We start from the raw sequence: 13,655 nt of genomic DNA on the forward strand, positions 1-13,655 counted from the left end.
AACAAAGAAATTAGGCTTTGCAGGAGAAGAGGAGAAGACGAGAGAAGGCTGGAAATCATAATTTTAAACAGCTTTGTGAGCCTACAAGGTTTCCTAGGCTTTTTTTCCCCCTCGTGTTTGCAAAAGAAAGAACTAGTATTCATGTTTGCTCCGAAGAGCTGAGCTTGCTTTCAAAGGGCACAGTTCCCAGCCATTTATCACCTTTTGTCAATGAAAGCAAACTCTTGGACTCGCCTACAACACAAAAACTGCGGAGCAATGAATTGTGCTGCATTTCCAAACCTTCCTTGTTGAACGATTCCTGTTTATTTATTTATTTTTTTGTGTGTGTTTAAATGTCACCGTAGATCTCAAATTATTTTAAAAGCTTCTTTATCTGGAATTTTGTCACCGTGAAATCAGCATTGGTCTTCTCTACTTCTGTAGCAAAAATGCAAAGAGGGGAAGAAGGAAAAAAACAGGCATGTATAGAAAATCAGTTGCATCCAGAACATTTGTGGTCCCTGTATATTTTTTCTCCACTGGAGCTTTGGGCATCATATAGAAATTGGAAACTCCGTCATTATTTTGCCAAATGTTCGAATTAAGAAAGAGAAGGCCGTTTGAAATATTGATTCCTTAATTTAAGATGCAGACAAATTGCTGCTGACAGAATTTATATTTTGAGTTAGGCTGACCTCTTATGGCATTCCAGTAAAGTGGTCTCATAAATTTGTGAATCAAGATAAAGTCATGTTATCAGATAGCGTGTTTAGAGACGATGAGCTTAATTATTATTTAGATTTAGCAATATCACTTGGCCAAGGATGTCAGTATGAATAACAAATGCTTAAAGAAGTTGCAGCATTTTGATAACTTTTAAGTTGACAAGTTTCCTTTTCAGAAATGCAGAGAATGTATGGGCATGTATTTTGACTTAATTTTCAAAACCTATTTTTAAATGAGCGTTGAATTCCAGAAGAACAATAACAAAATTGCTAAACAAAACACAATAGTAAACAAAAATCCAGCAACTGAAGTTGAAGAAGATCATAGAAGATCTATAAGTCATAATTATTGTGGCCCCTCTATAGGAAATTAAGTGAGTTGTAGCCATATAGATCACTATTTCAAATCATTATTACATTTCAGGTAAATTAGTTACTTCTAAATACATAAGCTGACTTACTGCCTGAAGAAAAGAACTTGCTAAAGAAGAAAAAAAGTGCTTCTTTTTTTAACCAGAAATGACAGCTGAGCCAAATCATCATAACTCAAGAGAAGTTTCAAATTTGAGTCAGCTTTAATGAGCCCTACAGGTTTATGAGTGAAGTAATCTTACGATGAGGTTGAAATAAGCCATTTTTATCATTCTGATGGTCTGTTTTGAGGTCAAAAGAAATGAAAAAATTCCAAGTTTTGAAAAGATTCACCCGCAAAGGATTTTGCCTTGCAAGCATGTTTCCCTAAATTTAATTGTCGAGTAAGAGAGAGGCATGGTTGTTTTAAGTTATCTTTGGTCATCTTTTCTAAAACATAAATGCGACGTATATTTTCGCTCGCCAAACTTGAGGATATATTAAGCTTAAAATGATTTTCTTTCATTTCCACAAATGACCTAGGATTGCACGCTTCATTTCTCCTTTCTAATAACGTCCCCAAAGTTATCACTTTGAAATTCGGTGAACTAAAATGAAGAGGCCTTGTACAGTTCTAATTTTAAAAAAAACCTTGAAAAAAATCTCAAATCTTTCTGGAACTTTCAAATCTTTGAAATCCTTTTTTATAAACTTACTTACAAAAATCCGGAGTATCATGGCGTTACCTTCGTTTTAAATTTACCAGGATAGTATTTATTGTGTACAAGTAGTTCTCCACTCACAACTGTTTGTTTAGTGACCGTTCAAAGTTACAACGGTACTGAAAAAAGTGACTTATGACCGTTTTTCATGCTTACGACCATTGCAGCATCATGATCAAGATGCTTGGCAACTGACTCATTATCTAGGATGGTTTAGTGCCGTGGGACCATGTAATTATTATTTTTTCAGCCTTCGGACAAGCAAAGTCAAATGGGGAAGCCCTTGAAAATACTACCGTATTTTCCCGAAAAGAAGACCCTGTCTTATATTTTTTTTTGAACTCTGAAATAAGCGCTTGGCCTTATTGCCATGTGCTCAAAAGCCCAATTGGGCTTATTAACAGGGAATGTCTTATTTTGGGGGGAAACAGGGTAACTTAACAACTCTAGCGATTCGCTTAACAACTGTGGAAGGAAAGGTCATACAACAAGGCAAACAAGGCAAAATTCACTTAACCAATGTTTCAGTTAGCAACAAAAATTTGGGGCTCAATTGTGGTCATACGTCGTTGTGCCCGGGCGAGTGGGCGGGCCAACCCGCAGATCGCCACTACCGGTTAGCCCGAACCAATCCGAACCGGTTGAATGCCATCTCTGCTATGGTTATCCCTTGCTTAGTACCACTGTAGTAAAATCTGGGAGTGCAGTAAAAATTTATATTCTTGGGGGGAAAGTTAAGCTCCTCATTAAGTGAAAATTGGCTAAGGAGGTAATAAGAATGTTTTATGGGAATGAGGAACTGAGAGGTTAATCAAAGTCCTCCAAGAGTAATCCTAGTTTAATGAGGTTTTGAAGTCGGATCTCTTTTATTCATCCATCTACCATATAACTATCTTTTAAGGTATTTATTTTAGGACAGATTAAACCGGAGGTCTTCGAACTTGGCAGCTTTAAGACTTGTGGACTTCAACTCCCAGAATTCTCCAGCCAGCATAGCCACAAGTCTTAAAGCTGCCAAGTTTCAAGACCTCTGGATTAAACTGTTTTATATTCTAAACCAGAATTCTACACTATTGTGTTCAGAGATGGGTTTCAGCAGGTTCTGACCAGTTCTGGAGAACCGGTAGCAGAAATTTTGAGTAGTTTGGAGAACCGGTAGTAAAAATTCTTACTGGCCCCGCCCCCATCTATTCTCTGCCTCCCGAATCCCATCTGATCAGGAGGAAATGGGGATTTTGCAGTAACCTTCCCCAGGAGTGGGGTGGGAATGGAGATTTTACAGTATCCTTCCCCTGCCACGCCCACCAAGCCACACCCACCAAGCCACACCCACAGAACCAGTAGTAAAAAAATTTGAAACCCACCACTGCTGTTGTACCCAGTTCTATTCATTCTTTCAAGTCATAATAACCCAATGTACATAATACAGGTAGTCCTCGACTTACTTCCACAATTGAGCCCAAAATTTATGTTGCTAAGCGAGACATCTGTCAAAGTGAGTTTTTCCCCCATTCTATGACTTCTCTTGCCGCAGCTGTGAAGCGAATCCCTGCCATTGTTAAGTTAGCAACACAGGTTGCTAAGTAAATCTGGCTTCCTGGTCAACATTGATGGTCAGAAAAGAGGATCATATGATTCCCGGATTCTGCAACCATCTGAATTTCGATCATGTGACCCTGGGGATGCTGCAACGGTCGTAAGTGTGAAAAATGGTCATAAGTCCCCTTTTTTTCAGTGCCGTTGTCACTTGAAAAGTTCAAAAGACAGTCTGCAGATGCTAATAAAAGCTGCTTTTCACGTTTCGGTCTTTTTTTCTGTACTGGAAAATGTAGCTCCCTCGAGACCCTTGACAGTTTTCTTCAAGGCACATAGAACGATCATGGAAGGGAAGCTAAAGGCCGCTTCAAGTGGAATTAATTTCCAGGATTTTCTACTCAATGAAGTTTTGCAGCATTCCGAGCGGAGACTGCAGATGAGGGATACAGTGCGATATAAAAAGTGTTTTTTAAAAAATAATCACTGTAATGCTTGCAGTGTAGTATGTGAGAAGCGTGGGATAGCGTTCTGTTGTTTGCTTTCAACAACATAACCAGGATTTCCAAAATAGACGAGACTTTCAGCTATCAAACTTTGATGTATATCTTGGCTGGTTTGTTTTATTAAAGCTTATTAAACGATATATTAAAATTCAAATCTCACCAGGCTCAAGGTTGACTCAGCCTTCCATCCTTCCGAGGTGGGTAAAATGAGGGCACAAATTGTTGGGGGCAATAGGCTGACTAAATCGCTTAGAGAGGGGCTGTAAAGCACTATATAAGTCTAAGAGCTATTGTCCTTCCTTCCTTCCTTCCTTCCTTCCTTCCTTCCTTCCTTCCTTCCTTCCTTCCTTCCTTCCTTCCTCCCTCCCTTCCTTCCTTCATGGTGGTGCAGTGGTTAGAATGCTATATTGCAGGCTGACTCTGTCCACAGCTAGGAGTTCAATCCTGACCCGTTCAGGATTGGTGGACTCAGCCTTCCATCCTTCCGAGGTCAGTAAAATGAGGACCCAGATTGTTGAGGGCAAGCCGCTGACTCTGTAAACTGCCTAGAGAGAGTTGTAAAACAAAATGAAGTGACATATAAGTCTAAGGGCTATTACTAGTCTGTCCTTCCTTCCTTCCTTCCTTCCTTCCTTCCTTCCTTCCTTCCTTCCTTCCTTCCTTCCTTCCTTCCTTCCTTCCTTCCTCCCTCCCCAAACAATAGCAGACTTATATACCGCTTCATAGGGCTTTAGAGCCGTCTCTATAAGCGGTTTACAGAGTCAGCATCTTGCCCCCAACAATCTGTGTCCTCGTTTTACCGACCTCAGAAGGATGGAAGGCTGAGTCAACCTTGAACCGGTGAGACTCGCACTGCCTGCACTTTGCAGTCGGCAGAGGAACATAATCGGGAGTCCCAGGAGGGAGGGGCTCCTTCCCAAAGGGGAAAGAGGCAGTGGAACTTTGAATGTTTAATGGGCTGGAAGAGAGCAAAGTTGAATCCTCCCTAGCAATATCTAATAGTTATGCAGATAGGTGCTTTAATCTGGCAAGATTCTGTCTGTAGGCAGACAACAATCTATTCAGAAGTAACTCCACATATCGTTCTTGTTTCTTGGTCACGATAAGAGAGGTTTTATTCTGGACTTACCGCGTTTAATATCAGCTCTAGACATCGGAAGTGTAAAGATAAGCATCAGTGACAAACATACTAGCTTAATATAGTTCTATGTAATCTAGTGTTGAATCAGATTTTAAAGAGGCTGTTTAAAATGGAGCTGGGCCACCGATGCTCGTTCAAATACTGTTGAACTACAACTGATAGGATCTTTTTACCACTGGCTGTGCTGGCCTGTATTGTTAGGAATTGTATTCTGTCAACATCTTGGGTGGTCACCCAAAGCTTCTCCTTACCTGAAGTTAAAATTAAGTATTTAGTTTTTAGAGTGGTGTGTAAGTTTAATTATTTTTCTAATTTATGAGATTAAGTAGATCTTGCAATATGCAAGATAGGATACGTAGGTAGGACCTACCGTATTTTTCGTTCCATAAGATGCACCTGACCATAAGATGCACTCCCGTTTTCAGCCTCCGTGTGCCCCATTTTTGGCCTCCGTGAAAGTCTTGTGTGGAGGCCAAAAATAGGATGCGCGGATGCCAAAAATAGGGTGCACAGGGCCAAAAACGGGGCACGTGGAGGCCAAAAACCGGACATGCAGAGGCCAAAAATGGCCGAAGGGTGGGGGCTGGAGGGTGGATAGGGCTTTGGCAATATTCACTCCATAAGACACACAGACATCTCCACCCACTTTTGGGAAACAAAAAAGTATGTTTTATGGAGCGAAAAAATACGGTATTTTCAAGCCCTTCTACCCTATTGCCAGTTTTATTGAATCCAATTAAATTAATTAAATTAATTAAATTATTAATTAATTGTATTAATTAATATAATTAAATTGTATCTCTACATCACTCATGTTTCTCTCCCTATCTGTCAACTCTGAAGCTGACCTGACCGAAGCCAAGTTTGACCACTTCAGTGTTGCCACACTGGAGTTGAGGGATAGGGAGGGGGGGATTTGAGATAGAGGGGATTCTGTAGCCAAAACAAAAATCTTTTCTCTTGGGAACCAAGGTCATTCTCACACCTGGTCGGAGGAAGGCGGAGTGATGCTGCCACTCCACACCATGATTGGACCATGTGACTGATTGTTTTGAGAAAGTAGAAAAGCTTTTACTTTTAATTAGGTGAAAACCGTGAGAGACGTCAGAGTCGGTTTTCACCAGATATGTGCCAATATGATATTTCCAATAAAGTATCGTGACCAAATAGTTATTACAAGACGCAATCAGTCCTAAACAAACATATTTTATTAGAACAGCTGAGAATTACTTCATTCTCAGCTTAGTCCAAATTATTTCCAAAACGAATTCTTCATAAACAGTCCTTTGGCCTTATCACCAACCTTTGTCTTCTTTGGCACCCTGCCAAAGGCTTTTCTTGGCAAAACCCCACGAAGTTCAGAAGCAAGAGATGCCGACAAGAAACAAATTTAGCAACGTTATTTTCCTACAAAGATCCCAAGAGCCGTTGCTGCTCTTTTAAGCCTTTTGGGGGCAGCCAATCATCTCCTGGCCTTACTCCTGAGTTGTCCCTTTTGCTTTAGCTGCTCTTGCCTTCTGGCAGCTCTTCACATGCGTGCACTCCGGAGGCTCTGGAGACCGCGCATCGCTCCCAGATGGCCCTGGCCCCATCTCTACCTCCGACGCAGAGCCCTCGTCCGGGCCTTCCTCTGATTCCAGGACTGGCCCATTGTCCTCCCCAGCCTCCTCACTGTCCAATTCCGCTGCCAACTCCACAGGCTGCTGACGGACCACAACATAAAGTTATTCTTTGAGGAATCTACCTGCCTCAGAGTTTTGCTTGGTACGGATGTATTACTTGGAACCCTGACACTGCCTCTCGCAAGCAAAGCTTTCACAGGTGACTGGATGACTTTAGCGCTAAAGCGATCACCACTTTACATTTATCGGACTAGGAATAGAAGCTGTAGAAGAAAATATAGCACATCTTTACAGCTGTCGTAATTTCAAGCTTGGCAAATAGGACGGTGTTGGGAACCAGTTTTCAAGAAGGAAAAGTGATTTGAATTGTGCAAAGATACACCTGCGGACCCGAATATACCTCCTGCAATCCAAGGTATCTTTCGCTGGAATTGTGCAGCACAAAGAAAGAAAAAAAAAAAAGAAGCCAAAACTTTTTTTGAGTTGTTGACGGATACAACGGGCGTGTTCTTCCGCTATCTGAGCCAGCGTCTCCTGTCTGAATTCAAATCACTCTACAGCCACTCTACAGTCGAGCAAGAGAACAGGTAGTTCTCGACTCACAACAGTTCATCTAGTGACCATTCAAAGTTACAACGGCGCCGGAAAAAAGTGACATGACTGTTTTTCACACTTACGACCGCTGGAGCATCCCCATGGTCACGTGATCAAGATTCAACCCTTGGGAATTGACTCACATTTATGACTTTTGCAACCTTCTGACAAGCAAAGTCAATGGGGAAGCCAGATTCATTTAACGGCCGTGTTACTAATTTAACGACAGCAGCGATTCACTGAACAGCTACAGCAAGAAAGGTCGTAAAATGGGGCAAAATGTTTTTAGCAACAGTCTCAATTAGCAACAAAAACTTTGGCCTCAATTGTGGTCGTAAACCGAGGACTAGCTGTATTGCCTTAAGAAGAATGAGAGGGACAGGTATTCAGCTTTGAACCAATCTTTTAAATAGTGGAGTGGAATTTAGCTTGAGAACAACCAACTTTCTGAAAATCTGACACCCTCGTCGAGTGTATATGTTGTGTTAATTCATTGTTAACACAACTATGGCTTGTTGAACAACTCACAGAAGTGCCTATTGCGTCCGCTGAATAGTGACCGCCCGAAGTTACAATGCTGTTGGAAAAAAGCGACTTATGACCATTTTTCACACTTACGACCATTGTGGCATTCCCCAGGATCATGTGATTTCCATTCGGACGCTTGACAATGGACTCACATTTATGACGGTTGCAGTGTCCTTCTTTGTGACCTCCTGGCAAACAAAGTCAAGAGGGAAGCCAGCTTCACTTAACCACTGTGTTACTAATTCAACAACCGCACAGGGATTCACTTAACAAACGGTGGCAAGAAAAGTCGTAAAACGGGGCAAATTTATCAAATTTCTCACTTAAGGACATCAGTTTGGGGCTCTATTGTGGTCGTAACTTGAGAATGACTTGTCCTTGTATCTGTGGTGCTGCAGGACTTCTAGAATTTATGTAGCAAGGAAAAATAGCACACATCCTCCGTGTTACACATCCCCAAACTTTGACTTCCACAAGCACGAGAAGAGCCCGAACCTACAACCAAGAACGACGGTATGGTTCACTTAACAACTGCAGTGATTCACGGAGCAACCGTGGCCGAAAAAAAAGGTCATAAAATTGAACACGGCTCACTCTAACAACCTCCTTGCTTAGCCGTGGAAATTCTGCTCCCAACAATGGTTGTAAAACAAGGATGATCTGTTGCTTGTCCTTCTTTTTCTTTTTTGACCCGTGATCGAAAACTCATTTAATTTTGTGTCTGAATCTTTTTATTTCCTCTCTTCAGTTGTTCCAAATAGGAGAATCTGGGGCTGTTTTTCAGAGTTTAGTATATATATATATATATATATATATATATATATATATATATATATATTTTTCCCCCCAACAATGACCTACTGGAATAGCAGAGAAAGAATAAAAGGAAAGATGCGGGAGAGTTTGGGAAATGAAAGGGGAGAGCGAGGTAGAGAAGTTGGCATTCAGAGGTTTTCACAAAAAAAGTGAATGGGGCGAGAATTGGTTTAGAAGAAAGGAAAGTCTGGCATCTTTTTTCCCCTGCTGTAATTGCCTGCTTATCTCCTACTTAGCCATGCTGTTCTTGTGCGCGGCTCCTTCTCTTCCGCACATATATACACTGCTGAACTATTTATAGAATCAGCAGGCGCTTCCGTGAAAGCCAATCAAGCTTTTTTATACATGCTTAGGAGGTTGTGTTTCTAGCTGCAGCCCTGTAAGTAACAGGGCTCTCCCCTTAATCCACCACACCAAAAAGCTGGTTTTGCAAAAACAGATATTGGCATCCAAACCCTCCCTCCTTCCCTCCCTTCCTCTCTCCATTCCTTCCTTCCTTCCTTCCTTCCTTCCTTCCTTCCTTCCTTCCTTCCTTCCTTCCCTTCTTCCCTTCCCTTCCCTTCCCTTCCCTTCCCTTCCTTCCTTCTGCATTTTTTGTTTCCTTTCTTTCCTCCCTCCCTCCCCCTTCCTTCCTTCCTTCCTTCCTTTCGCATTTTTTGTTTCCTTTCTTTCCTTCCCTTCCTTCTGCATTTTTTGTTTTCTTTCTTCCTTCCTTACTTTCCTCCCTTCCTCCTTTCCTTCCTTCTGCATTTTTATTTTTTCTTTTCCTCCCTCCCTCCCTCCCTCCCCCTTCCTTCCTTCCTTCCGCATTTTGTTTCCTTTCTTTCTTTCCTTCCTTCTGCATTTTGTGTTTTCTTTCTTTCTTCGTTACTTTCCTCCCTTCCTCCTTTCCTTCCTTCTGCATTTTTTCTTTTTTCTTTTCCTTTTTCCCTCCCTCTCTCCCTCCTCCTCCCTCCCTCCCTTCCTTCTTCCCTCCCTCCCTTCTTTCCTTCCTTCTGCATTTTTATTTTCTTTCTTTTCCTTCCTTCCTTCTTTCCTACTTCCATTCCTTCCTTCCTTCTGCATTTTTTGTTTTCTTTCATTCTTCCTTCCTTTCCTCCCTCCCTCCCTCTCTCCCTCCCTCCCTCCCTTCTACCCTCTCTCCCTCCCTTCCTTTTTTCCTACTTCCATTCCTTCCTTCCTTCTGCATTTTTTGTTTTCTTTCATTCTTTCTTTCCTTCCTTCCTTCCTTCCTCCCTCCCTCTCTCCCTCCCTCCTTCCCACCCTTCCCTCCTAATTCCCTCCCTTCCTCCCTTCCTTCCTTGAGTTGGCCATGGCGAGTTGTCCAAGACCCTCTTCCACATCCACTTCCCTTGTTGATATTTCGAATCATCCTCATCCAACAGACTCCATGGGCCAATATTAGAACTTTCGCACAACAAGACAGTTTGCTTAGACAACAGCTACCTCATTAATAAAGTGATATCACTTTGTCGCTGGTTAACATGATGCAAGTTCTGGAAAAAGAAGAAGGGGAAAAAAAGAAGCTAACCTCGTAACAGCCGGATATAGCAACCAAGGGACTGATTTAAAACACAGTTCCCTTTTCTTGGTGGCAACTAATTAATAGTGCAGCAACACCCTGGAGACACATAATAGGAAATAGGATTTTCTCTTTTATGATGTCTGTTCTCTGTCTTGAGCAGGTCAGTAGCGATGAAACGCAGTTAGCCATCTGTAGCAGCTGCAGTGCCGTCTGTTGGGAAGTTACAGTCTGCTGTAGATCAGGATTAACGAAATCGGTGACCTGGGGTGTGCATTTGGGTGTGTGAACGATCTTTAATGGAATATAGGAACGATATTTGAAAGATAGAAGAACTTGCAGAAGAAAACAGTTGATTATAAACTAAGGCAGTGATGGCTAACCTTTTCCAGACCGAGGGCCCAAAACGCACCCAAACCCCCAAAATTTATTTATTTATTGGTTTGATTTATATGCCACCCTTCTCCGGAGACTCAGGGCGGCTTACAATGCGTTAAGCAATAGCCTTCATACTTTTGTACTGTATATACCTGCTTAGTAGGGCTTTCGGGGGCCCCCTAAGCGGTGTTCTTTTTTTATAAAAAGTCATATCATTGATATGATATGGAATATGATAGATATGGCAGACAACTATTCATCTTCCAGCCGGACGGATTTGTTAGCCTGCGTTGAGAGAGAAACTTTTTTGCCGGAGCTGCTGGTGCTCCTAATAAAGGAACCTTGGAGTTCACTTCAGAGGGTTTGTCGTCTTTGGGGACAACTGGGTCAGAAGAGGTATACTGAACAGGTCACTTCAATCTGGGAAGAATATTTAAAGAAACATGTATTTTTAAAAAAAAAAAATCAGCAGATGAAACATTCAAATCTAGGGCGTTCCATGCTATAATAAAATATTTCTTTCATAGAAAATATGTAACTGAGCATTACGAATAGTGGTATTCCCTTTTCATTTGCTGTATTCTGTTGTCTCACCTCAGAAAATTATTAGCATCCTTTGCCACCAGGGTTCAGAAGAACTGTTGAAAAAGTTTTTTTTTTTTTTAAAGATGAATATAAAACTGAAGTGGCTTTTAGAAAGAGTTCTTTTGAGAGAGTAGCATTTATCCTGTAAATGCCCTTTTTATTTTCAAGGTTTCAGGCCCTGGATATTGTGCAAATGTGTTAAGTTGATTTTTTTGTTGTTGTTGTTTTAGATAAAGGCTGCAAATATTGTTGGTGGTGTGACCCAGGCCCAAGTAGTTAGTATTAAATACGAACAGTTCGAAAACAAACAGACTTTATTAGAACAGCTGAGAACTAACTCATTCTCAGCGTAGTCCAAACTAAATGAAAGCAAATTCTTCAAAACACCATTCCTCAGTTTATCACTGACCTTGGGATAATTAGGCAAACTGCCAAAGGCTTTTCTTGTCAAAAGTTCAGAAACAGAAGACGCCGACAAGAGATGAATACAGTGAAACAAGAAGCAAATCTCTCAACGTTGTTTTCCAGCAAAGAGCCCAAGAGCTGTTGCTGGTCTTTTAAGCCTTATGGGAGGGGCCAATCATCTCTTGGCCTTACTTCCGAGTCGTCCTTTTTGCTTTAGCTGCTCTTGCCTTCTAGCAACTCTTCTAATGCGTGCACTAGGAACAGGCTCCTCCTGTTCCTCTGCCTCTCTACTGGCAGCCTCTGGAGGCTCCGAAGTCCACGCATCACTGCCCAATGGCCCTGGCCCCATCTCTGCCTCCGACGCAGAGCCCTTATCTGGGCCTTCCCCAGCCTCCAGGACTGGCCCATGTTCTTCCTCAGCCTCATCGCTGTCCGACTCACTGCCAGCTCCACAGGCTGCTGACAGACCACAACAGTTGGTGACACTGGATGCTAAATGTTCCGTGTCGATTTTGTGATTCCTTTTGAGTCAAATAGCATAATGGCCTGTGTATAACATGTCCATTTTGACATATAAAGGCAAATATCCCTTTTGTTCTATTCATACATTTCTTCTCTGGTTGTTTCCCCTCAGTGTTCTTGATAACAATCCTGGTGGTGGAAGGCATCGCTGTGGCTCAAAAAACACAAGGTATGGTGTGAGAAATTCTATGAGGGAAAAGCGTGCAATCACATTTTCTGCGTTTTAAAAAAACAACAACAAAATAAGCCATTATCAAAAGACATTTTGTTTGATCAATTTTGTTTGATAAATTCAGAAAGGTATAATAGAACGATTAAGTCAACAGTCAAGTCTGTAAAATCTGCTGGATTAAAACATCGAGTATTTCAACGGGTTGTCCAAATCGCATAATGGAAAATAGGCAGAAATAAGGGAGAATGTGTGGCCCCGATACTCATCTTCGACTCCCTTATCTGTAGGGTAGCTAATTCAATGAATCACAGTTTAAGAGTAAGATCTCTTAATTCAACAGATTTTCATAGAATGTAGACATGAGAGGCTAATTAACTTTTCACAAAGCAAGAATGGCACATTGATGGATCTCTGAAAAAGAAGCAGCCAGATTGGGGGGTGGGGGGGAGAAGCCCATGTTGAGTAATTAATTTTTTAGAAGGCTTTCGTGTAAGTCGGGTTGACATTTTAATATATCATATGATGTTTCTATGCAAGGGTATCGATAGCCATGGTGGTTTAAACATCCGTCCCTTAAAGCAGATGCAGGCAAAGTATTTTCTATCTAAGACAATGCCACATTCCTTGGGGTAGTTTCAGGGGTGGGGGAGCAAGTAGGAATGTTGAGTGGCAAGAAAGAAGAGAGAGAGAGAGAGGGAGAGAGGGGGGGAAAGGAAGGAAGGAAGGAAGGAAGGAAGGAAGGAAAGAAAGAAAGAAAGAAAGAAAGAAAGAAAGAAAGAAAGAAAGAAAGAAAGAAAAAGATGAACATTGGCTCAAAGGTAGGTGTGTCCACTCATGTTTTCCTATTTTTAACTTTCTGACTTTCTTCCCGGTTGCTCTCTCAGGGAAGCAGGCTACAATAAACTGCTTTTGCCTGATATCGATTGGGAAACTGCCAGCTAGGCTGGGAGGAGGCGTGAAGAGAGGACCTAGTTTGGAATCCTTGCGTAGCTGCAAGCAGCATAAGCTTGACTTGCCCCTAGATCTATGTAGCCTTGTCTGGTCAATCTCAGGGGAAGGCAAGCTGTCTGGAGACATTCTTGTAACATAGGTGGTAAAGAATAAAATTACTGATTTTTCCTCTTCATGAGCAGCTCTGGCAATATCTGGCAATATATGTGTGTATGTGTGTATTGTGTGTGTCTCTGTGTGTGTGTATCAAATTTATATTTGCTGATTAAGAAATTGGAGCTGAAAGGTAAAAGGAAAGTAGTATGCTCCCTCCCATTATGGGTTAGACCAGGTGCTTCAATAGAAAAACACTTTATATATAAATATATTGAAAACTGTATTGTCCACACACTTCATTTTACTGAAAAAACAACAGATATACTAGTAGTAATCATAGTAATATACATATTAATTATAGCAATAATTATAGTTATATTAACTTATTTGTAATCATGTTAGTTATACTAGCATGCCTATAGTCATAAATAATGTTCATATTTTACATACACATCACAATAATCTTTCTTCCTCTAACTTCTACCTCTTATATCTAATCACTGA

General features: G+C 41.3%; 1 protein-coding gene across 2 annotated transcripts in view; it reads left to right on the forward strand.

Annotated features, from left to right (window-relative positions):
* Positions 1–13,655, forward strand: part of NETO2 (neuropilin and tolloid like 2) — a 36,078-nt gene that overhangs the window by 4,055 nt on the left and 18,368 nt on the right. The window contains exon 2 of one of the 2 annotated variants that reach the window (XM_034426451.3): positions 12,045–12,101. The exons of the other annotated variant lie outside the window; for it this stretch is intronic. Coding sequence (XP_034282342.2) covers positions 12,045–12,101 — 57 coding nt within the window. The remainder of the gene's footprint in view (positions 1–12,044; positions 12,102–13,655) is intronic. 2 annotated transcript variants of the gene reach the window in all.

This window comes from Pantherophis guttatus, chromosome 11 (assembly GCF_059756535.1).
Source record: "Pantherophis guttatus breed Tessera chromosome 11, ASM5975653v1, whole genome shotgun sequence".
Taxonomy (NCBI): domain Eukaryota; kingdom Metazoa; phylum Chordata; class Lepidosauria; order Squamata; family Colubridae; genus Pantherophis; species Pantherophis guttatus.